A 25,902-nucleotide genomic window follows, 5' to 3' on the forward strand; every position below is an offset into this window, starting at 1 on the left:
ACGGGGCCTTCTGATTGGTCCGCGGCGCCTGGCTATATGATAATATACAGTAAGCTGGATTCCAACAATCACCCAAGGGATTGCAAGAAAGTTTCATAAAACAAGTTAACAGTAACAAGTCCACCCACCCTCTGTCCTGGTAGTAGTTGATGAGATCCTCCAGCTCGTCAGCGTGCACCACGATGTGCAGACCACACATCTGCGCCAGACGGAACTCCTCGCCGTCCACACACGAGAAGCACACCTCCTTCCACGTGCGCGTGCTGTTGGCCTTGCGGGCGCTGTCCACGGCGGCCTGGTACTCGCCCAGGTGGACCAGGGTGGAGGCCAGACGCCCAAAGTTGGACACGTTGTTGTACAGCAGTTTGGCCGCATCATACATCTTTGCGTCATAGCACCTGTCGCCGACCTGCCAACGGCACACATGACAATTGTGTTTTAAACTTTCATTACAAAATAGGGCAGTACATACACTATCCTAGTGTCATATGGCGAAACCAGAAAAAACAGCACATCAATATAATTTCAAAACCTTAACTTTTTAACAACGCTGCAAAGCTGGATATGTCAGGTTTGTTTGAGTAAAAAAAGAACATGAGTTTGACTCTGGCATGTTTTAAGAATTACAGCCAAATGATTAAAATGACATCAGGTTTTACCCCATTGCAATGGCTCAGGTTTTGACCCCATCCCAATCCCAAAGCCAAGCATATGACATCGAAGCAGGGCCAATTCATTTAGGAAAGAATTACATTGCAAAACAATATGATTTTGGATCAGACAATAGATATCAAAAGTCTTTACCTGCGTAAAAGACTATATATGATGTTGAATCTTGTATACCTGTTGGATGTTGGCGGTGTTGGGGCCGGAGATGAACTCCTCCAGTTCGGCCAGCCTGTTGGTCTGGGCGTAGGCGAAGATCAGCTCTGTCTCCACGTACGCTTCACGCGACTTCTTCCTCGCCATCTGCAGGTACCGCACGAGGTCCTCGAAGTTTCCTGAGAAGCGTTTTGAAAAAATCTGTTTCAGGACAGTTCTCAATGGCTTGAAATACTTAATAGTGATGGTAACATACTATATATGCACAACTCATTTGGTAAATCTCTTAAAGCAAAATAAACAATGTTCAAAATTTTTCTAGCTAATTCAATAGCTAATAGTGCAATAAGGATACAGCTCATGTTTTTTAGACTAACACACCAGGTCACTGCTACACTTAACGATAAGTGTGTTGGGTTCTTTTATAAGGTTTATTGCCTGAAGCTCCCAGATTCATGGGGCCAGTACCCGTTTTACGTCCTTATCTGACACATACACAATGCCAAACCATGCCAGGCAGGGCTTGAACCTCTGCCCTATGAATAACAACTTGAGACTTTCAAATGTTGCTGGAAGCTTGAGATACTGACCGTTCTTATTTGCCACATCCACCACCTCCATGTACTGGGAGGGGTCGTCAGCCTTGATGTAGGAGTCGATGGCCTCCTTCACCATCCCCTGCTGCAGCTGGGCCTGAGCCAGCTGGCTCCACACGCCCGGCTCGTTACAGCGCTCCGCAAACTCGTACGCACGGTCCAGGTTACTGATGTTGTGGATCAACACCTAGGGCAAGCAACAACAACAACAACAACAAAACAATTAATAAGTTGTTCTTTTGATTACACTGGAAGAGTCGATCCTTGCATAGGGGAAAGATAGACTGCAGAAAGTTCAATTTTGGACAGGGATGATTTTGGAATATAGTTCTTTTTTGACTGGTCCATTTTTATCCCTGGAACAGTTTTGTATCTGGGTGGCATGACAGTGAAATATATTGCTATTGCTGGCAAATGCTGCCTTACCAGTTTTGATACACATAACCTTACATGAAAAACCCTATAGACAAGGTTTTCATAAAAACAGTGAGATGATGCATGTATGTTATCTACGTCACATCCAAAATGAACAAGATCTTTTGCTTGTCTTGTCTTGTCAGGAAACACTTAATAAAAGAATTGGTGCATCACAGTACCTGGATAGCAGAAGTGTTGACGTCAAACTTCTTGAAGATGGCGAAAGCTTCCTCGTACAGCTCCGAGCCAATGGCAATGTTGGCGATGTCAGGAGCGTCGTAGTTGTCCAGGCGGGTGATGTACTCCATGACACGCGTGCGGTCAGCCTTGATAGCCGTCAGGATCAACAAGTTCTGTAGGTTCCTGTCAGGAAAAAAAAAAGAATTTTACTTTAGCTAAAGCCTTAAACACAGAGGAAAGACAGACACGACAAAAACAGGACTTTCACAAATGGGATGCCTAGAAAACCCACTTCAATGAAAAAGCAAAGTTTCAATTTGGAGGAAATCACTGATGCACACACAAACAAAAATGACACGTTCAATCTTGGGAGAAAAAGGAACAAGCGCTAGGCTGGTACGGGCAGCTTTGGCAAAACAAAAACTTGTCCCTTGGTGGGGAGGGTACAGGCCGGTCGTACAACCTCTCAGTCGGCTTTCCGCAGTGTGTAGATTATGCTTGTGATCTCGTCAGTTGTTTACTACTGTTCAAACAAAATAAAAGGCTCGGAGACACTAGTGGCAAACAGGTATCAACTAGCAATGGAGTTAATCAAATTAAGTACTATTCAAATGTGCCAATCAATATTTCCTTTTTTGTCTCAGTTGAGGAACAAGTTGATTTGGCAAGTCCGGACCATTCCAGCCTAGTAGTTACCTGTGTGCAGAGAGTGTCCCCTGCTCACTATAGAAAATAAAGAGTAGGATTCAATACCAGACACAGTCACTGTGATATCTTTATCCAGAGAGCGGTGCAGTGGCTCAAGACACACGCTGACAAAAAGAAAGACCACAACCACACATACACACACTTGGAATGCATGACCACAGAGGAAGCACTGCATCTTCAGGATTAGTTCAATCGTGCAAGAAAGGCCTTTTATAAAACACCTGTTAACAAGCCATGCTTTTTTGCAGTTTTGTTATATCTATAAAATAATATTTCCCAAGCTTTATATTCAAAACCTTAAAACCAAAGAGTGCACACATTTTATAATATACGGAGCAGTTTACCACCGCATAGTTTAAGCAATCAATTTCTTTTAGCATTCTCCAAACTTAGTAGTATGCACTGAGGCTTTATGATTGTTATAAGATCATTTTAACTTTGCAGGGTGCTTTTTATGCTGGCAATGCCATGCAATGGTCCCTCCACGTCACACAAAGAAGACAAAGACTATAGTATCAGACATGAAGTGATCAGGACAGAACGTGCCAACACCAGATGCAACTCGGTTGTTTGGGGAGCGTACCTGTGGTCCGAGAAGACCGAGTTCTCGAGAACAATCTTCTCCAGTAGCTCGATCAGTTCGTTGGGCAGGTCCGCGGTCATGAAGGCCTTCACGGTCACAGAGATGTCTTCTGGGTCCTGGGTCTCTGATAGTGCCGTCTGCACCACCTGGAAGAGATGTGATTTTCATTTAAAAACAGCAAATCTTTTGACTCTTAGATTTCTTTATTTCTCTCTACCAAATGTAAGGCTAGGCAAAGCACTCTCCAAGCAGATGTATGATACTACTTAGTGTTTTTAACACCCCCAACTAAAAACTACAAAGTTGTACTAAATGCTGCAAAACATGCATGTAATACTGAGTCATATTGTCCATGTGCATGCATATCTAAAAAAAGGTAGTGATCAGAAGCAAGATTCTGTCCAGCATCCATCATTATGAATCTTGTTGCTAATGAAGGGAAATATGACAAATCACTTGTCATTCCATCATTTTGACATGCAATATTTGAATGTCATATCACACCAGGAGGTAAGGGTGAGTTTGCCTGCTGACAGAAGGAAATATGTAAAGATGTTGTTCCTTACCTGGTCGATGAGCTGCCTGCGGTACTCGTTGGTTTCAATCAGCACCGTGGCCCACAGCTCAGGGTCGCGCCGCTTCACCAGGTAACGTGCCTCGCTCTTGAACAGGGAGTTCTCATTGCACACCTGAAGGGTGGGGCGGGGGTGAAAGGAAGTGTTAAAAATGCACATCATTATCTCAGGTGTTTCCCAACTAGAAAGTCTTCTTAAAATAATTTAAAACCAGCGTAGAAAAATGCCTTGCTTCTATCCCTTATTTGTGATTACAGTAACACAGATTTTAGGAGCATTATAAAATCATCAAATAAAACAAATGTTAGAAACACATGACACTAAAGGGTAAAATTAGAATTACATTTAGAGTTGATTTTCTGTACATGTCTCTCCATAGCAAGTTGCATTAACAATATGAGTTTTATAATATTCAGGGAGCAAAAAGGCAACATCTTTGCATCGTACAATCATAACTGTTTACATCTAACTAGTATAATCTTATTGATACCATACAAAAGTAACAGAGGTTTGGTGCAGAATGTTTGTATGCTGTTTTGGGCACAGGACATCTAAAATCATGATGTAACCGTTAAAAAAAGAGCTGTAAATAACTTATGCAGAATACTTTCACTTTTTCTGCCAAAAATCGTATTTAGCACCTTTAAAAAAAAGACTCCAGACAAATAAACAGAATAAGCAAAAGTAAAACAATATACCTGAATGAGTTCCTGATCACACTGCCCCCTTTCGTAGGCCACACATGCGAGGTGTGGGTCCCGCTTCTCACAGTACTTGCCCACGACCTTACTGTCATAGTACGGGTTCTCCCTGCAACACAGATCAACTATTATTAGATCACATCTCTCTCAAACACAATAACACTCAAATATTTGCAAAATAAGCTCATGTTGGATGTTTTCCTTTTTTGGTTAAGAGTTTCCTATATACCCCTGCTACTTTGTGAAGCTCCAAAACACATAAACTGATCATATTTAGCCATGGCCTTTGAATTTGTTGAGTTGAGCTGTCGCTATGAATATGTGTCACTGAAACCACAATCTGACAAAAAAAAAAGTTACCCACAGTTGATTGTTTGCAAATGTTAGAAATGGATATAATGAACAACCCTTTCTAGACTAATTATATTGTGTGTTTGAGAACGAAACACCGGTGCACTGACCGGCACCGGCATTTGTCTGACAAACAATTCGTTTTTTCTCTAGGAAACCTTCAAAACACTTCCCTGTATAAACAACACGGAGTGCTCTGCTAGCTTCCTTCACTTAATTTTTTTCCCTATTGTGAGTCAGTCAAGATTTTTTCTGAATGTATATATTATGCACATTTTCTGTAAACGTCTGTAACTTTCTGTACTGTGTTCTGAGATATCTTTGTTTCTAAATACCTCAGGAACCTCTCAGGGTTGTTGTTGGCGTCAATGTAGATCTTGGCCAGTGCATTGTGGGTGGCAGGCTCGGTCTGCCCATCGTGGATACGACTTTCCAGCCACGGCAGCAGAAGCTTCAACCTGGAGGGACGGAGACAAGTTACAACTCCAGGGTCGGTACAAAAAAAAACCTTTCTTTTACACATACACATTCTTCTACCAATGTTTCTGGAAAGCATGCTATGGTCATTGGTTGGTATCAAAGTTGTATTGATTAGAGGTTAGGCATGAGGGTAATGTTAAAAATACCATATTTTAGGTTCAACATTTCATAGCCTAACCTTCTCCCTATTGCCTAACTCTACAACCAATGGAAATAAGTGCTTTCTCAGGCTGGCACAGCAAGGTGATGGTTAGACTGAAAACTACTGTCAGGAAATGCCTATGAAGGTTAGACATCCTGGTAATAAGATATGCCAAAAAGCAGTTACTCAAGCAACTGGATATGATTTTGGAAACGGTCTTTCATCAGTGACAATCAAAGACATGGGATGGTGTGTGACCGTTTCCAAATTACATCCAGTTGCTTGAGAAACTGCTTTTTGGCACATACTGTAAATGCATTTAAGTTCGCGGGGATTCAATTTGGTGGAAGCGGGAAAAAGACTTTTCGTGGTGGTTTTAAGTTCGCGGTAGCACCATGCACTGTAGTCTCTTACTGCCATGGAAAATTGTTCGCGGTGGTTTTAAGTTCGCGGTGAAGTGGCCACCGCAAAAACCGCGAACATTAAAGCACCCCGAACATTTCTGCATTTACAGTACTGTCAGGAAAATCTTCTCTGACCTGTTTCTCTTCTCCACCTCAGCGACCAGCTCGTCAGTGGAGAATTGCCCACGTACAACCATGATGAGGTTCTTGATTACGTCCTCCCCACAGTCCACGTCCAGCAGGCCTCCGATAACAACAGGCAAACGCGCAGGGTTCACCTGAGCCAATCAACAACTGCGTGTCATGTACATTCCGTGATGTCAAAGATACTGTCCTGGGATGGAAATTTGCTTGTTGGAGAGGACAAAAATTTAACCCTATCCATCCCCAAAATCTGAACCTCAGTACATAAAAAAGAGTCCCTTCAGTGGTAACTACAGAAACCATCTGCAAAATCTTACAACAAAGGCAAACAAGATCTTCATGATTCAAATTCTGCAAATGTTTTATCATGAAAGTGTGCGTTTGAGAACGAAACACCAGTGCACTGAATGGCACCGGCATTTGTCTGACAAACAGCTCGGGTTTTCTCTCGGAAACCTTCGAAACACTACCCTGTACAAACAACATGGAGTGCTCTGTTAGCTTCCTATATACTTTGTTACCATTGTTGAGGGTGATCAAAAACACTAACCAATTCTTATTACCTTCAATATGTTTTAAAACTGTTGCCAAAATGGACTGAAACTTATTTTCCCTATGCTATTATAGAATAAAACAGTACCTACAAAAGCTGAGCTAACTTAAGAAATTTTCTGGCTTGCAGCTGTTTTCTTACAAGAGAAAAATGGCTCCGTCCCTGAGGCATTGCTAAAAAACAAGACTTCTCACCTTCTGTACATAGATCTCGATGTACTTCTGTAGGTTGTTGCGGTACAGGTACAGGACCAGGTCGTGCACAAAGTCGAATCGGTCGCACACGATGATCAGTGGGAGCTGGTCTGTCAGTTTGGCTTCCTGTTTACCAAAATAGAATCATAAAACAAACTTTAAAAACATTGACTTATACCTTGGAAAACCCACAAAATATGAGGGCAAGTGTAGGTCAAGTACAGAGTTATAATACAAGTTCTTGTCACAAGAAAAAATGGCTCACCTTCAGGAAGTTCTTGACCTTCTCTGGATCGTAACAGTTGCTCTCGCGGCAGATACGTTCAACCTCCTTGATCTGACCAGTCTTGCAGGCAGCCTGTACAAACAAAAACAAATTTATTATTTCTTTAAACTTAGAAAAACAACTTGAGCAGACATCATGAGTATCAACAGAAACAGAATGTGGTCTATAAGCCGTATATAGAAGTCAAATTCAAAACTGTGTCTGCAATTTCTGTGGGGAAACCAACATATGGGGGTTGTGGGTTGGTGTACGTTGTCAGTTTTTGCAATGACATCTCAACTTGAACTCATCACACTGTGAACATGCACTGTGTCTTGCAATGTGTTACTATGGTTGTCTCAACTGCCAACTCAGAATTTCTTTTCCATCCTACCAACAAAGGTTAGTCTGCCAAAAACGTACTGTAAATCAAAGATAAGGAGGCTTGTATCTTTTTATTGACAAACTGAAATAAAGGGGTTACCAGAAAAACTGCATACCTGGATGTACTTGAAGTGGACCTCAGCTTCCTGGCTGAAGTTGACGATGGAGCCCAGGAAGTAGAACAGCCCCTCGTAGCTCTTGAAGGACTCGAACAAGTCAATGAGGGACTGGGTGGTCAGCTGTTCATGGTACTTTGTGGCCACCTGCACGGCGATCTGTAGGTTCTGTCGGATATTGTTCTGAAGCATGGCCTACGGAGACAAGAAGAAAATATTATGGTTATCTTACAAAACTATCCATGCAACAGTCTTGTACATTAAGTCACAAAGTGCTATCATTGCATTCAGGAGATTGCAGGTTCAAATCGCATCCAGGTCATATTACAGACATTTAGAAATTTTGCACACTTTCTCTGCTCGGCACTCTTAATTCTAATGTACTAAAACTCCGTTGATAAAGTTATCAATTTCTCATGTCTTTCAAAATTCAGTTTTCGGGGCCTGAAAAACTTCATACTCAGGACCTTGTTAGAAGTACAATTTGATTAAAAATAAGAAATGTTATAACGAAATAAAACGTTTCTCCTTTATTTTCTATACAGAAAGTTTGAGAAATAAAACAAGAACAAGGAAGCGTACCTTCAGACATTCCAGCGAATCTTCCACGGACAGAGAGCCGAAGAAGTTGACCAGCCAATCAGGGTTGAGCAGGTGGGTGTGCACAATTGCACGCTTGATGTCGTACAGGTCGGTGTAGTGCTCGAGCGCACGCTGCAGGAGCCCCGCCTTCTCGCACAGCTGGGCGATGTGGGCGCGGTCGTAGTGCGTGAACATCTGGTTCCCGAGGATAGCGTCTGCCACCTGAAAAAAGGAACATGCAAATGTCATGAACACTGACATGATCTCCTAAATTTCTCCACAAAGAAAGTTGCTGCATGACACATGTAAAAACAAAAATAAAATCCATTCACAGAAAAGACTACAGTTCTACAAAACCTCATAGCAATGCAAATGAGTAGAACAATACAGTAGGGCAGTTTGTGAGAATAACTCCAAGTCCAATACAAAGTAGACTTTAGTAAATCTTTCTCTGAAAATGTGGCGTTCTAAGGCTTTCTGAAGGGGAAATTGTGGTCAAACACTCAGTTCCAAACTGTGGCCAAATGTGGAAAGATGGTTACTACCTGTGGTCACTTTTGTAAGAATCTTCCCCCGAAGGAAAGATAGAACATGATGAGACCGATATTTAGGAAAAATAACTCAAATCTAATTTTTCTCCATACCTGGGGAGCAGACATGAGGTTCATCTCCAGCAGGCGTGTCTGGAGCGCGCCCTCTGACGGACGGTTGTTCTTCAGCGCATCCAGGAGGAAGGATGTGCACTGCTGCACCAGGTTCATCTCCATAAACACATCAACAATCTACATGGAAAAACAAACAAACAAATCTCATGATCATGAACATTCAACAACTCAAACTCTCACAGGAAATGCTTGTGAAATTCAAATTTCAACAAAAAATTAATATCTTTACAAAAACCACTAAATAAGGAATTTGAGGTAAGAAAAGGACAGTCACACACAAAATTATTCCAAAAACAAAACTAACTCCCTTACAGTGGAGTAAAATATGTAGTAGGTACTGCAAGTCTTCAAATGTTCTTGATGGTTTTACTTTGCAGTGACTTCCATGCTGCACATGGATGCATTTCTATTGTAGGACATAATTGTATCAAACACAAACTTAGAACACAGGGAAATCCCCCTCTTACCGCGATATTAAGTTCTGACAAAAATAAATAAATCTACAGTAAATCGTACCTGGTTGATGTCAGCCATTGGTTCCTCGTCTTGCACCATCATCTGTGCAAACTGCAGGCCCTGGTCGGGGTTGATGCGCATCACGTTACGCAGCAGGAAGATGTAGTCCGGGGTGTAGCCAACCTTCTTGGCGTACAGGATGATCTTCTGGAACTGCCCGGTCTCCGCAAAACACTGGATGACCTTGTTGGGCACGTTGGCGCGAAGGTAGACGGAGAGTGCTAGTGTGGGGTCGCTCGTCTTGACTAGATCTCCAAGCTCCTCGCTACACTCAAGCTAAACAGAGAAAATGGTTCAATTTTTTTACTTCCATGTAATACACAACAAAACAAAAACACATTTGATTGAAAATTCATAAAAGATAATGTTGAGCAAGTTTGCTTTTCAGGAAGAACATTTTTCATGAATGGTGTGATTGAAAGGAAATAAACATATAGTCTAATAATAACAGGTCAGAAATGTAAAAAAACAGAGGAAGAAAGGTTATATGCTTTATTTGGCACAAATGTGTCTGGTAATTTGAATAATATCATTCATGATATAGTCAGTATTTTTAAGTCATAAAGCGCATTAAACATGTCATATTTTATGTTCCATTACACATGAAATGAAGAAAGGAAAAATATGACAATCAGTTACAAAATGCAAAGGAAGATTCCAAAGCTACATTATGATGATAGTATAATTTTATGGTGAAATGGTCAAAAATAGAGGGAGGGCAAGCAAATGTGTTTGTCAATTGAATGTAATCATTGTTGAATATAATCTGCAAATATTGTATTTTGGTGTCACAAACGTTAGATAATATTCACCAGCTACAAAATGTGACAGACGATCCCTAAGCTACCTTTTCCTCCTTGAGCCATTTCTCCAGCAGCTGTTTCCTGCCTTGCTGCAGGACGGGGCGGCACAGCTCCAGGGACTCGTACTTGTTGAGCTGCCCGTGGTCCAGCAGGATGCCGAAGTACTGCAGCAGTGGGGACGTCTGGCCAGCCTGCGCTGGGACCTGCTGGAAACGCTGGATCGTCTGGGGGGTACGCAGGATCCCCTGGGAAAACAAAACAAACATTTCTCTCTAATTCTCTGGTGAAGGTTAGACGTCCAGGTGACAAGATACAGAAAGTAGCAATTACTCAAGCAACTGGATATGATTCTGGAAATCATACTGTAAATGCAGAAATGTTTGCGGTATTTTATGTTTGCAGTTTTCAAGGTGGCTACTTCACCACAAATGTAAAACCACTGCGAATATTTTTCCATTACAGTATGTGACTTGTCTATGGTGCTAGAGTTAGAATACGACGGATTCCAGGCTAGCAATACTATGCTACTACCAACACAACGCTAAAATTAAGTGCTAGAATATCAAGCAATTCTAGTAATGAAACAATCTAAAAATTACACAATACTTGACGCTTAAAAACTGCTGACAAAGCACTTGCGAAACAATCTACATTGCTTCTTTGTGTGAATATTATGCTTTTACATATATATGTTTGTCCTATTTGTACAAAAAGTTTCTGACCTTTGGTGCGTTAGCTGCGACCTTAGCGGACTCCGAGTAGTTGCCCTGGGAGAACAGAGTGTTGAACTTGCGCACGAAGAGGTCCTCGGCGCCGGCCAGGTTGTTCCTGACGGCCATGCGCAGTGCCAGGTCAGGGTTCTGCAGCACGTTGGTGATGTAGGGGATGATGTTGTCCTCCTCCACACTCACAGACAGGACCTGGCACAGATGAACATATACAGAGACAAGTTAAAGGTACTCAAGATACTGTTTCAGCAACAAAACTTAAAACATTCTCAGAGGCGGCGGCAGCAAATTTCGCATGGGGGGGGGGGCGAACTTTACTGACAGAACTTTGCAGCACATGTAGCGCCGAAGGCGCGACCATCCTAGGGGGTCCGGGGGCACGCTCCCCCGGGAAAATTTGAAATCTTGACCCTCTAAAACGCCATTTCCTTCGTTTTGACGGGCAAATTTTGCTGCCAGACAAAGCTAAATTTGATGGCAATTCTGTAAGAAAGACACATGGCAGCGCCCCCCCTGCCCCCCCCCCCCGGTGCCGCCGCCACTGATTCTAGATAGTGAAAGCATCATATGAGTAGCACATAAAGGCACAATTTTGCACATGTACCGCATTATCTCATATTTCCATTGTTAAGAAATAACACAAACACAACTACTTAGTTTTTGGTAGCATCAACAAATAGGCACTAAACAGAGGTTAGCTGCAGTGCCAATCACTGAAAGATTGCAGCTTTTCAATTTGTTCATACAGCACAATGATGTTCCAGATCCATTCCAATATTGTTTTGTAATGCCATAGGGTCAATCAAAATATGTAAGAAGAAATGGCCAGAAAACTGGACATTGTGAGAATTTTGCACTGACTACCATTGACCATGGAAAGGTAACAGGGAAACTTGAAACACACTTGTTTTCTTTTCACCTACTGAAGTTGTAGAAATCATACATGGTTAACGGCACCTGGTATGCAATCTTACCTGTCCTTTACGGTTGACTCCGATGACACCGCTGGTGGCCTCGTGGGGCGCGGTGACAAAGATGGTGTCTCCACTGATCCGGTTCATGTAGATGCAGACACCGCTCTCCAAGTCGTACAGATGGATGTAGCCATATTTGGTCACAAGGAAGATGACGTCATGCTTAGAGCTCACCTAATGACAAATGAAATAACAAATATTACAAAAAATGCTTGTTATATTTTATCTTTGTAACAATGTTATAAATTCAAGTGTTCCTCTGTAGGAGACATGTAAGTTTTAATTTCTTTGTAGCTTTTTGTGTAGACTGCTCATTTTGCATGTGAATCGTACCAAAGACTTCAAAACTGATATACAGTGAAACCTGTCTATAGGGGTCACTCAAGGGACTGACCAAATTTGGCCCCTATGGGCAGGTGGCCCCTATAGGCAGTATAGCCAAAAAGGTACATTTCACCACAAGCAATAAGTGACAAGGCATTCAGCTTCCGTTGAGATACTGAGTATTTATTGACAATATTATTAAGGTTATACATTTAAACTAAATATGAGTTTAAAACAAACAGTTTAATCAAATAGATTTGTATTACTACTACTGCTACAGCACTGTAGCTGCTCCCTTATTTCTGTATAGTCAAAATGTATGTCAATCATGACATTAGAAGACATTGTACTATAATTTAGACATTATTATATTAACACTAATCTGAGTCCGACCGACACCTGCTCCGAAATCAGCCGCTAGTTGACGGGGGGAATTGCCGTTCTCGGAACGCCGAATGACCAACGTCAATGCGTGTCCCTCGGGAGTCGAAGCCTTCGACATCGTATTTCTGAGTCAAAACTGACAGACATTTGCTTGGTTCTCTTGTCTGAACACGAAGTCAGCGCCGCCATTTTCCATTGTTCCTCTATCTGACTTTCTGAGCTTGGGTCACAGCGCGCGTCTCCGGCAGCTTTGCCAATCGAATAGACAAATCGTGTAAATTCCGCTAGTTGCCGGCAAAAATTAGACGTTCAATCACTGCTGATAACAAGTTCATAATCATTTCTAAACATCAAAACGCCACAAAAACTTTCACTTGTTCAGGAAGGCTTGGCTTGACTTGTCTGCATGCGCCATTATGCCAAGGTGGTCACGTCGAAATAAAACTGTCTCTACGTAGGCTTATTTCTTTGACAAAAATCCAACTTCGTCTAGTTCTTACATAAAAAACATTGATTTAATTGATTCTTATCGTTTTTATACCATAATCACCGTATTTTGTGCTATAAATCAGAATTGTTGTTCCCGCATTTTACCTTGGCAAAAATGGAGTGGTCCACTGACCCCTATTGACCTTGCTTATTTTCTGAGGCGGCGCCATCTTGGAAAATTTACGCAAATACAATTCCGATATTTTTGGCCCGCGGAATACGAAAATTAGACCATCGCACATGGATTTCAAGAGCCTATAACATCAGATACATGAACGGACGGTCGATTTGTAAAATCTGTCCATATATTCTTTCAGTCTGCACAGAAATGACGATGTAGAGAAGGGTAGAGTGCAAAGAGTCTGAGACGAGAAAAACTCCAACAACACTTTGGTGGGAAAACTTCGGATAAAATCACATAATTTTGTAAAATGTTTCTTTATTCAATGTTTCCTTCGTAAATCGTCCAAGTTGAGCCTACATTTTGCTGATGTAGTGCAGAAATTGAAAAAAAGTGAACCCCGCGTGGGTTTAGCGCGGCGTAACGCGGCCGGCCAGTCGCGCCGGTGACCGCTATCGGCAGTGTTGGCATAGCGGCCGGACTGAAAATCGGCTGGCCGCGACCGCATTCGACAGGTGACCGCTATAGACTATTTCTTAATGCTTACGTCAATGGGAAAAATCCAAGGGACCGACAAAAAGTGACCGCAATGGCCAGGTGGCCCCTATACTCAGGTGACCCCTAAGGCAGGTTTCACTGTATACTGCTTCTCTATTTAGCAATCTTGGAAAGAGTATGGAAGTTGAATGCACAAGACTGTTAGTGAACTAGTCCCTTGTTGTAGTATTATCTGTGCTTTCACAGGTCTGTGGCTTAAGGGATAAGGAAACAGAGATGGTTGCCACTCTATACACCATATGGTGTAGGCAATATATTCCTCGAGATATTACCTGCATGGCCACAGGGAAGTCATTCTGTGCTTCTGGAGGGAAGAAAACGTCCACTGCCTTCTTGGTGAATGGTTGGTTCCCAGAAGGCGCCTGTCCCACCTCAATGATATGTAGCTTCCCACCCTGGGCGCCCCGGACTCCGAAGCAGAACAGCGTGGACTGTTCGGAGTTACCTTCCATCTTGAACTGACCGAACGCCGCTGCGTGGCCTTCGATTGGCTGGCTGACCTTACGGTCCACAGAGTACAGCTGCATGGCACCAACAACTCTGTTTTGCTGTAACAAAAGATTGTAGAATCTTAATATATGTAATAGCGGTTACTAACTTTTCTTGGCAGCCGTCTGTTCAACTGTAAATACATGATTTTCTATTGCCTGTTCAACTATTATTTGTTGGGACAGGATTTTCTATTGTGCTGACTTGCATGGTTGGGATATACAGTAGAGAACCTCATTTAAATTATAGAGTTTCTACTTACTCATTGTATGTTTGTAAAATGATTTCATTGATCAAAAAAGTTTTCATCAAAAAGAAATTGTTTTGTACATGAATCATTTTTCTTGGACAAACATTGAAGCAAAAATAAAGCAAATGCGACCATCAAATCCTTTATCAAGGCTTAAAGAAATTGAAGCATAGCGCGGGTGAACTACGCAACAATAAAAAAAGGCATAAAAATGCACAAAAGCTCGCTTTGAGGTCATTAAGATTTTAGACCTTATTAGAAGACAATGTTTTTCATCTGTTTTGATTTCTTTCTAAGCTGCAGGTTCAAGACATAGCAGTGAAATCAAGCTACTACGAAACACCTTGTTCTTTCCCATGTCGGAATGATCACACTGCATATTCAAAACTGCATTCACCAATTCACATCTTTATACACAACTCATCACACAGTTGTGTTAAAATATCACCTCAAATCAAATAGAAAAAAAGTTAAACATCACTCCTTGAATTACGACAGGATCACGCACAAAATTGTCCGTCTCAGTGGTTCAAGACGTGCACAAAAGGAAGTCAGTTTGGACAAAATCTACCAATATCTGTACTGTAAGGGTAGGAACATTTACCGTGTCAGAACTTGGTGATTGGGCCACCTTCAAGAGACAGAAAGTATACAAGTGAATCATGAACACAGCATAGTCTGCCCTACAGTTCTACCAAGAGTTTTGAATTACTTTAAGATGTTAATGGAAGACAAGTTTTAATGAATGGGGGGACGATGAATAAAATGACAGGAGAGAAAAAGTGACATTCTTTTAAAAAGAAAACTATCCACAAGAGTCAGTCACATGTTTTACCTATGGATTTATCTGTTACATAGAACCATACGTGCTCCACATGCAGAGTACCACCACCTTTTGCATGCAGTGTGACAAAGTTGATAAATTATCTATGTTAGTACAAGGAAAGACATTTATTTCCAAAAGGGTCATGCTGACAGGAGCTTGCACAATATCCCATCAATTGTTTAAATCTTTCCTGAAAGAAAGAGTGAGCATCACTTTCTACTGCTTTACTTCTACTTCAAGAGTTGGCAACAGTTCTCCTTGGTTTAAAATACAAGTTGTCGGCACTAACAGCAGTTCTACTCTTGAGTACTCTCTTCCATTGAAAGGATTGTACATTAAGAAAAAAAGTTTCACGTGATATCATGACTAACATCCCAGTTTGGAGAGAGTTCCTGACCTCAGATTACTTCTGCAAAAGCAGGCTCTCTGTGGGAAAATACTCAAGCACATATCACTATAACAGTGGAAAGCTGAAACTGAAAAGGAGCAGTACAGGAACAGCAGGGCCACAGCAATGCACTGCAAACCATCTTCAACACAAGGGCAAACAATGCAAGAGAACGTAAGACATGCAGAGCCCATCCATTGCTAGTTTGGTATCCATAATGGATTCCAGGCTTACCAAATGCATGACAAATGATGGAACATAACCCGTCATGCAGAGAGATAAGAAGATGCTGTACCTGTGCCGAGATGCCGATGAGAAGAAGCCACTTCTGCGCTGCGTCCGTGCGGTAGTTGATGATCTGGCACCCGGCCAAGCTGGAATGGCGGTCAAACATCTTCTGCGGCTGCGAGTCACCTGCAAGCCGATCAATGTGTAAGTCATTTTCATAACACAGGGCTCGAAATACTGGGTGCATGTGCACCCAGGTGCACTCAAAATTCGAGCTGTGCACCCAATTATTTTCTGTGGGTGCACCCAAATATTTTCTTACATTTATGTATGTAGAGATATCAAAGTATACTAGTCTGTCATGGTACTTTTTAAGAATTTGAAAGCTTGTAACGAAGTTTTACTATTAGGTTATTACTTAAATTTAAGTGGTGCACCCAAAATTTTTTTGGTGCACCCAATTTTTTAAGCTGGGTGTACCAGTGCACCTAATCCCAAAAATGAATTTCGAGCCCTGCATAAGAACAAATTTCGTGGCAGTGTACTAAAAGGGTGACCTCCAAAACTAATGCAGTTTACACAGGAGTCATAAAAACCCACTTATCCCACCTCGATATTTCCTGTTTCAATGTCTCTGCAGTTCAAAAGAAAAATGGTAGGGGGCCAAAACTTGTGTCACATCATCTCCAACTAAAAGCCTATCCACCATAAAAAAATCATAATCGTAACCGGAACACATGATACAAAAACCAGACATCCGTCTACAGTACCAGGAAAGGCACCAGGGGTCCAAAATCGAACCTATCAATAAGTCTCAAGCCTTAGGCCCACTTTACATTACGCTTTTCGCGTTAGCGGTAAATTCCCCGTTATCGGGACGCCGCTATCGGCACCTCTTTAGACACACCGCCCGGAAATCTGACAGGACACCCGCGGCGCGCGGTGGATTGTAAAATCTTGGTGAAATTCTACCCGTTAAGATCGCAGTTTTTTTTTAGCTGCACGTTGTTATATTGAACAACCGTAAATTTTTTGTTTGCGTACCGCTACCAAGTGATTGAAAATTCAAATACGTGACTTGCATGAGAAATACAAGTCCCTGCCTACCTTGTTGTTTCGCTGACACTTCCGGTAACTTCGACCACAAAATTTTGGATAAAAAAGCACTTAAAAACCCTTTCAAAGCGAACTGTTTCATAGAAGATCCCTTTCTTTCAGTGATGACCTGCTAAATTATGGCTACGTACTGAAATAACCGTGATATACGCATAATTCCTGCAGGTATAATGACTACCTCGTACGTAAAAACTCAAGCTGCCAGCAGTTCATGTAGCGGGAATTTCCCCACCAATGTCATAGCAACGGCCACCACTGTCATAGCAACGGCCAATCGGAGACGCGTAATGGGATTACTTTATACACAATTTGCAGAGATAGCGGCTTCTGGTTTCGGTACAACGTAACGATGTATTGCAGGAGAAATTATTCGGAATCGAACTTGTATATTTTTTTAAAGGTCTTCCACGAAAATTGTGCAAAAATAGGTCGTCCAAAAATGTGAGAATGAGACTATTTTTCGCTGACATCCCGCCTGCTTTGAAGGTTGACTGCAGACCCGATTGACGTAAGAGCCTGCGTAGGTGGCCATTACGGAAAAGGCAGGCCGTGAAAACTATTTTTTCTGCGTAGTTCGGGTTGATTTTTGGGTTGACATTCATTCTACTAGTATATAAAAAAGTAACTATCGGAAGACTGTTTTCTTATCACTGTATTCTTACCCAGCGTTATGAACATGATCGCTGCTGGCAATTTTCCTCCAATGTTTTGCAAATCTGTACCTACCATTTTCGCGCCATATGCTAATAAGCGCGCGCTTTATGCTAAACGTCTAAACCCAGACTCCCGCTAACGCGAGCCCGACGTGTTCTCTTTATACGCAGTTTGGCGTTCACGGGGACTCCCGCTGAGCCTACGGCCGTACGCTTCGGAGTGGACGGGAGAAAATTTGGCGTTAGCGGGGCTACGTTAACGGGAACTCTCTTTACACGGGGCTCCCGTTAACGCAGTCCCGCTAACGCCAGTCCCGCTAACGCGAAAAACGTAATGTAAAGTGGGCCTTAACCACAAAAAAGTTGTGTCATAATCTACCAAAAGTAGACATTGTTACAAACACTATTTAAAAATAGCCTAGTAGAGGTGAAGGTAACAACCCTACAAAGCTTAATGACTACAGAACTACAAAAGGTCCTGACACCCACCTTCCATGGCCCAATGGTACACAGCCGTCTCAGTTACCAGGGCGATGGTGTTGACAGTTATCCACTTCCAGAAGGTCACATCCTCCACCATGTTGTGGGCCTTCATCTTACTCTTCATCTCAATGTTGAAGATCTGCAGAGTCTTTCCAGCTGTGGAAAACAAATTTTATCATGATTATTTTATGTAATTGGTTGGGTTTTCAAGTTTGCTATTTTTGTAGTTACCTCTAACCATAAACTCATCACCCCACAAGCACATTCTGTCCTTTATTGTGTTAGATGTACTTGCTATTGTTTCAACTGTGACCGAAAAGATCAGGCAAGCTTTATGTTCACTGTGCCCATGGCTATCTCCAGCTTTACAGTAATTACACAGTTTTCTCAGTACCACTCATAGTTTGAGAACCAATGTTGTTGATTTTCATTGTTAAATCTGTCATTCTAAGGTTATTAAAATACACTTTAAACAATTTCATTTTATAAGTTCAGATTTTTAAGATGGAAGGGATAGTTTTTCTCTCCCAACAAGCAAGTTTTTGTCTCTGGAGTTTGAGCTACTAAAATTTAAAACTAGGAAAATTTGGAATGCAAGTCAGTATTGTCCCAGTAATGTAAGGCATTTTCCACAGCATGATCATGGAGTGAGGATTGCTGGGAATTCAAATCAATGGCATCTGTACAACAAAAACTCATTCATGCCCAAAGATATTTGGATAACAAAAAACACCTGACTAAACACTATTGTCATGTTGTCAAAGGAAATGAGGAATCACTATAGGATCATAGATATTGACCCCAAGGGGCGGAAGCAGACAGGATATGGTAATTAGGGAACAAACAGGTGGATGGATTTCATTTCACTGTGACCTTTCCCTTCTTCTGGTAAAATCACTTGTGGAGTGTGATTAACAATGCACGATCACACTTCACATTGGATTGGATTCCCAAAACGGTTTACTTCAATAACCATAACTCAATTTTTCTTTCGTAAGAAAATCAAATCATAGAATTGATACAAATATTGAGTTTACTTTAAAAGACAGAGCAATTATTCGATGCTATGCCTTAGGTACAACATTTGTTCAAAACATATCTTTACACAGCTTGAAACCTTTGTAACATTCTAACAATACTGTAAATGCATGTAAGTTCGCGGGGATTTCATTTCGCGGTAGCGGGAAAAGGGACCTTTCCCGGTGGTTTCAAGTTCACGGTAGCACCATACACTGTAGTCTATACATCGTAAATGCCATGGAAAAATGCGGCGATTTTAAATTCGCGGTGAAGCGGCCACCGTCAAAACTGTGAACATTAAGACACCGCGAAAGTTTCTGCATTTACAGTATTACATTATGTACATTCAGCGATGGCCAACTGTATGTATTATTCATGTCAATGTGAGAACCCTGTGGCTAGAGATGTATGAATTATGCAGGACAATAACAATTCACCCATTGCTACCACATGCATATAAACAATAATTTGTAAAAATCATCATGATTTTAAACTATTTCACATGTTATTCTATAACACTTTACAACAATATTTCAGAAGGAAGCTCCATGATGATTTTTCTTTTATCAAAGGCTCGAAAAATCAAGCCTAGAGATATTTGGACAGCATCCAAGAAAATATGACGACTCATATTCTTTATCTATGTAAATGACATCGATGGATGATGGCCTGTTTATGACGGATATTACAAATCTGCAATTATGTCTGACATAATACGGTCCTATTAGTGTATTGATTATTACTGACTAATTGAATTCACACCTAAGATCAATGCTATTTTTCCACCCTTCCTTGTCTTGGAGACAAATACAGCAGGCTATAGCAACAATATGCAATGAAAATCACAAGAAACTGATTTGTGTTTTCCTTCACACATAGATTCACATAGAAGAAGAAGAAGGTTAAAAAATATCATTTCCAAGCTCGCAAATCATACTGCATGTGATGTGATATTGATACAATATATATATCATCATATCTTCTCCCTTAAAGTCATTCCCAGTCTGCTTTTCCCAGTTAATATATTACGGAAGGCTCAGTGGTGATAGAACTTCCCACATGGGAATACTGTGAATTAGATTTAGGGCTTTCCTGCATGCATTATGCCCTCTGGCAATGGGAATACCATATATTCAACCTATGCAACCTCATAATTGTAAAAACAAAATATTTGATCACTTACTTAACCCAAAAGAGGACCATTTTGGTTTTTGAGCATACTACAATACAACGATATTTGTATATTCTTTTCTCAAGTTTTATTGCTCCCCCCGTATATTCTACTACAAGGATAGGAATGATGTCATCCAATGTCTCTTTATTAGCATGCATAGACAGGAGTGAAGAAATTCAATGAGACGGTATATGTGGCAAGGAGAATTATGGGTATTACCCGTGCTTGGCATGAATCTGTTTTTACTACCACAACGGTTGGGTAACACGAAAAATTGAACACAGATCATTATTTCCTACTGCAAATCACGCAGAATACTAAATGTTCAGGTTATTTGCCATACAATACATCCAAACAGGCAATCCTTTTTATTTCTTTTTTCCATGAAAGCTATACCCATCATGGCCAGAAATAGTTTGGTAAATCATGAAATATTCTTTATTTGCAGTTTTATATTTCCCCACAAACTGGTCACACCACAAGGATGTGCTCAGGCTTAATTTGTTTTTTTGTCTTTTAAATTGTGTTATTACAGTTGTTCAACTGCAATCACTTAATTTTCACCTGTAAAATCTAAGTGATTTTGAAATTTTCAGGATATGCAATTCAACCTGTTCCCAAGGGACCTAAAATCAGGGGCTTTTCAAACAGAAAAATATGGTTCACATTTATCTGCGTAAGAATTTCCTACTGCACATTTTCTTACATATTTCAAGAACTTTATTTTGTGACACCAAATTCATCATGCACAGAAAACCTGTTCCTCACAAAATTTTAGTAAACAACTTGTTCCATAATGCATGTATGTTCCTATCGCTTATCTAGCTAGGTTCTTGTATTTGCATCAAACAGACCAAGGTCTCTCATAATTCATAAATATGCCATTGCTCTTTGAAATTGCAAAAGAGTCAAGGACCATCATGAGTAACATGGTAAAAATAACTAATCCATTCCCCTTATCAACTATCCTGAAATAGAATGCTTTGTTATGGTAATGTTTAATTTTATCTGAAAGAAAAGGCTTGTCATGTAATAATAACTCTGAAGCAGGACTCAAATTGCTTTTTTTCTAACCTATAACATTGCAAGTGTCAAAAATCTTAGTTGCATGTTGCATTTGTAGTGTACAATTTGATGAAAAACTTTTCCTAAAATCATGTTCATATTCCTACTGTACAATATTCATAGCCTGATGAAACAATAGTAGGATCACAACATTTCTATTTATCAGCGACACCTCTTTAAAATGCTTATGTTAGATGACAGCTCAATGCTGTTATAGAAATCAGTGCATGTCCCATATCTACCCCTTGGCCCCACATGTTAAACCAGCCGTGTAATGAAATGCCTAATGAACCAGATGTGCTTTATGTAATGGCTCCTTTTTTAGCCCATGCTTATTGCCACACGCCCCTCTGACAGTACGACCTTGGACATGACTCTAAGAATGCGCCTTCTTCCGACATGAAAATCAATAACTTAACTGGACATCCAGCATACAAAATAGAGCACAACATGTCTACAAGATACTGAAATGGCATGCACTTATATTACTACCAACACTTTTATCTGTGTGGATGACTGGATGAGATTAGATTTTGGAATATTGCAAAGGCAGTAATCATTATTATCATTACAAGTCTTGCTACCTGTAAAACACTGTAACCTGTGAAATATGTGCACTGTGAATATGTGTTGTCTTACTATCATAATGTTTTAAACACTGTCAACACTTAATTTCCTCTCCTACCACGAAATCAAGTCCCCGCAAACTTAAGACGATCTACAATACACAGTCTATACAAGTTACAACATTAGTCATCATCATCATTATCCTAATGGAACATCTAATGATTACTTAACTACTGATGATATTACTCATTCACTCACTCATGATATTAATTAACTGCTAAATATCATTAACAAGAGAAAAACAGTCTTACCACTGCCGCTGCCTTTCAAAGCAATGACCTTGCTGGCGGGGTTCATGATGGCGGAGTCTGCGGAGATGGGTCGGCGAATGGGGTTGGCCGCGTCAGCCAGGTCGATGATGACCACCTGCGCCTGGTCGCCAACTTTCTCCCGCACGCAGATGAACTTGTCGGACTCCATGGTGAGGGTGCTGAACCCGATATTCGCTGCGTTGACGCCAACATTTTGAAGCTGTGGGAAAGAGATAAATTCATCATGACATTATAATACATCACTGGACAGCCGCAGGGATCATAGCATCACCTGCATTTGCAGGTCTAGTACAAGTTATATTGGAACTAAGTATGTATCTATGATGCCTACCTACACCAAAACTATAAAAAAATTCATGTACATGTATTTCAAGCCCTGTTGGAGTAAGCAAAGATGTAAACCAAACATTTCTTTGTTAAAACAATACTTCACAGACTGTGCAAAAAGGAAATGTAGGAGTCAAATATTTGCAATAAGCAAGAAAACCTTCTTTTACATAAAACAGTTAACCAGCATATTGTTAAAATCTCATGCAAAAGTGATGACAGCTGCAAGCTTATATAAGTTATAAGTTTTGTATTTCAAAGTTTCTTACGAAGATTACTAAATTTGTTAGATATTTTGTACATCTCTTTATTTCCTTCCTTTGCCTACACTTAAACTGAAAGCTAAGTGCACTGTTTTCTTTGCAGTAAAACTATCATTAACTGGAATAAGTATCCCCCTCCTCCTGAAGTGGATGGTATTTACTGTGGCTCCACCCCCTTTTCTGCCAAGTCTACTGCAATTGGTGGGCGTGGCTGTTGATAAAAGGTGTCACAAACAAAACACCTATCACCTTTGTAACCTCCGGTAGCCAGATTTCAAGAGACACCAAGAGACGCTTGAGTCTTCATAATCTTAAAAGCATACTTCAAAGTTAACCTAATACTGTACATTATTGTTGATTTCATTTTCACTCACACAAAAGAACTATTATCATACTCTTTCAAAGCCTGTGTTTCAACTTCACAGGTTTTTCACAAGACTCTTTTTGATGGTCTTTGTTTTCTAAATTGGGCATTATTGACATAATATGAATCCATAAATCTTCACCCTGTAACCTACTGTACTTAGTGGCGTCCGATCAAAGATCATCTTTCAGGATTAGTGTTTGTACAGGGAGAACAAATACTGGCCTCATGAACAAACAGTACATCTCGTTAGTTTTTCCCCTCTCCTTGTCCAATCAAAACCTTTGGAATCCGGACTAAGAGGCGTGGCAAAGAGAAACCCTTACAAGTTAAAGCTGCATCTGCAATTATGTAAACTATGGTACAAAATCTGATTGTTTTTGATTCCATGTGCAAAATTATGTGTCTAACTTTGAAACAAATACAAATGACAAACTATCCTAAAGAAAAGAAAAAGAGAAAAATATCTTTCTTAAGTTCTATGTTCCTGATTATTCTTCTTCTGTGAATGTGTTTTCACTGATTAAGAACTACTACAGTACTGATCTTAAATATACATTGCATTTGCATACAACTTCCTCTTCCAACATAATTTCCTCAACACGTAAATCCGTTACACTTTTAGAGCATAAATCAAAATCGTTCCACATTCTTGATGGTTAGTAAATAATAGCCAAATGCAATATTTATGCTAATAAAGATTTATACGAAAATATTTTTGACTTGTGAAAAAAAGGTAAGCATTTCATTTTCCGGTCACGAGACAAACGTCATGGAAATACGCTCTCCTAATATAGCCGGTATCACGGCGACCTTAAACACTGCCAACCCGACGGACGCAGCTGACTTAAACACGCATTTCACACGCCGATTTTCTTCCAACGTAAAAGCTGAGGCAGTAATATTTTAAAGCCGAGTCTATCGAATTGATGTGTAGCGTAAAAAGGTCATTCCAGGCGACAATCAATGCATGACAAAAATGCCCCACCTGCGACCGCCCCCCTCCCCCCTGCAGATTATATCCAAAATGGAGAACCAACACTACACGTCATTTCAAAATAATGCAGCACACACGGCATATTTTAGATACGTTTCTAGCTCCACAAGGTGATCTATATTCTTCAGAGAACCATATGAGGTTGTGAAGTTGTCCGATGGTGAAAATTTGCAGGAGAAACGCCCTCTGATTGAGATGTGTGCATGTGGCCGCCAACATGGCGGCTAGGTGGTACTGTATGGTACAAGGGTGAAGTCTCACCTGGAGGTGCTCCTGGAAGCGGATGGGCAGAATCTGCGCCATGTCCGATACTTGACAACTCTTACTGCAACCGTCTAGTCAATGTTTATCCCTTTTTCGTCCCCGGGTTCGAATCCACAAACGCCGGCGTTTGTATTCGTTGAAGCCGGCAGAAACCGCGGACACTGGCGGAAAGGGCGTGAAATGGCCGACTCTCCTTGTTTATATATTACTCCGCTGAGAAAATATCGTCACCATATCAGGCAAGCCAACAAATGGATATCATTAGTATTGATTCATATTCAGAAATAATATTGTATAAACAGCAACATTACTTTAGGTCAGAATTGAGAGAAAAATTTTTTCTCAGTTTTGGGACTATTTTCTGTCGGGAGTGCGAAGTCATGTGCTGCCACATGAGCATTTGCAAAGGATGCTGGGATACTACTGAGATCCGATTCCACCGAGTCACTTCCAAATATGGCAATGGTGAAATGACGTCACGGCAACCTGTCGGGTGAATCTTCAAGCAGATGCATGGGTAGAATAGCGTGAAGTTTTTGACTGTCGGAGCTTCTCTAACATTTCTGTTCAGACACTGGTTGTTAGAAAAACCCGTCGGCCAGAAAACGTTACGATCATCTTCCATGCAACATCTGCACAGAAATTACTTAATGCAGGGAGCTTATGCAGGACATACAGTGGAGGGCAGCTTGAGTGAAATGTAATACTGTAAATGCAGAAATGTTCGCGGTGGATTAATGTTCGCGGTTTTCGCGGTGCCCACTTCACCGCGAACTTAAATCCACCGCGAACATTTTTCTATTATGGTATTAGACTGCAGTCTATGGTGTTACCGCGAACTTAAATCCACCGCGAAAAGTCCCTTTTCCCGCTACCGCGAAATTAAATCCCCGCGAACTTAAATGCATTTACAGTATCTATGCACCGTCCCAAGGCGCCGCCCCCAGTTCGATCATGGTGGTTCTATTTCGAACGCCTCCGCAAAAACAGCGTGAGCAGGACAGAACTGGCCACCGCCGGTATTAAGCTGATGATACCGACTGATGACTTCAGTATAACTCTTTGGCCCATAAAAGAATGTGGGCAAGAAGGGACGTAAAACGGGGGTCCCGGCCTACAATGGAACCAACCGTTCCTACCTGGCCTGACGGACTCTATGAGTTCTCTTTGATATGATACGAAAACAAGATGCCTAACGTTAAATTCAGAGACCATATAGCGTTAGAGCTTGTTTCTTCTAGTAGTCTTACACATTATGTAGCCTTACCCCGCCCGCCAGGGACGACAGATGATGATGATGATGACACATTATGCAATACTGTGTATGCCAAATTGTT

General features: G+C 41.0%; 1 protein-coding gene across 4 annotated transcripts in view; it reads right to left on the reverse strand.

Moving 5' to 3' along the window:
* LOC118425972 (clathrin heavy chain 1) overlaps window positions 1–24,941 on the reverse strand; it is a 30,146-nt gene extending 5,205 nt beyond the window's left edge. The window contains exons 1-25 of one of the 4 annotated variants that reach the window (XM_035835158.1): window positions 24,563–24,941; window positions 22,330–22,549; window positions 18,199–18,348; window positions 16,008–16,126; window positions 15,103–15,129; window positions 14,032–14,307; window positions 11,884–12,057; window positions 10,904–11,101; window positions 10,226–10,426; window positions 9,379–9,654; window positions 8,842–8,979; window positions 8,198–8,419; window positions 7,616–7,810; window positions 7,116–7,208; window positions 6,851–6,976; window positions 6,095–6,237; window positions 5,269–5,391; window positions 4,580–4,691; window positions 3,873–3,995; window positions 3,307–3,452; window positions 2,712–2,738; window positions 2,015–2,198; window positions 1,413–1,605; window positions 844–1,001; window positions 129–409 (exon numbers count right to left, since the gene is read on the reverse strand). In XM_035835158.1, coding sequence (XP_035691051.1) covers window positions 129–409; window positions 844–1,001; window positions 1,413–1,605; window positions 2,015–2,198; window positions 2,712–2,738; window positions 3,307–3,452; window positions 3,873–3,995; window positions 4,580–4,691; window positions 5,269–5,391; window positions 6,095–6,237; window positions 6,851–6,976; window positions 7,116–7,208; window positions 7,616–7,810; window positions 8,198–8,419; window positions 8,842–8,979; window positions 9,379–9,654; window positions 10,226–10,426; window positions 10,904–11,101; window positions 11,884–12,057; window positions 14,032–14,307; window positions 15,103–15,129; window positions 16,008–16,126; window positions 18,199–18,348; window positions 22,330–22,549; window positions 24,563–24,604 — 3,947 coding nt within the window. In that variant the 5' untranslated portion in view covers window positions 24,605–24,941. The remainder of the gene's footprint in view (window positions 1–128; window positions 410–843; window positions 1,002–1,412; window positions 1,606–2,014; window positions 2,199–2,711; window positions 2,739–3,306; window positions 3,453–3,872; window positions 3,996–4,579; window positions 4,692–5,268; window positions 5,392–6,094; window positions 6,238–6,850; window positions 6,977–7,115; window positions 7,209–7,615; window positions 7,811–8,197; window positions 8,420–8,841; window positions 8,980–9,378; window positions 9,655–10,225; window positions 10,427–10,903; window positions 11,102–11,883; window positions 12,058–14,031; window positions 14,308–15,102; window positions 15,130–16,007; window positions 16,127–18,198; window positions 18,349–22,329; window positions 22,550–24,562) is intronic. The other 3 variants (XM_035835160.1, XM_035835159.1, XM_035835161.1) reach the window with 3 other exon arrangements.
* Between the last annotated feature and the right edge of the window lie 961 nt (window positions 24,942–25,902).

Source organism: Branchiostoma floridae, chromosome 11 (genome assembly GCF_000003815.2).
Source record: "Branchiostoma floridae strain S238N-H82 chromosome 11, Bfl_VNyyK, whole genome shotgun sequence".
In the NCBI taxonomy this organism is placed as follows: Eukaryota; Metazoa; Chordata; class Leptocardii; order Amphioxiformes; family Branchiostomatidae; genus Branchiostoma; species Branchiostoma floridae.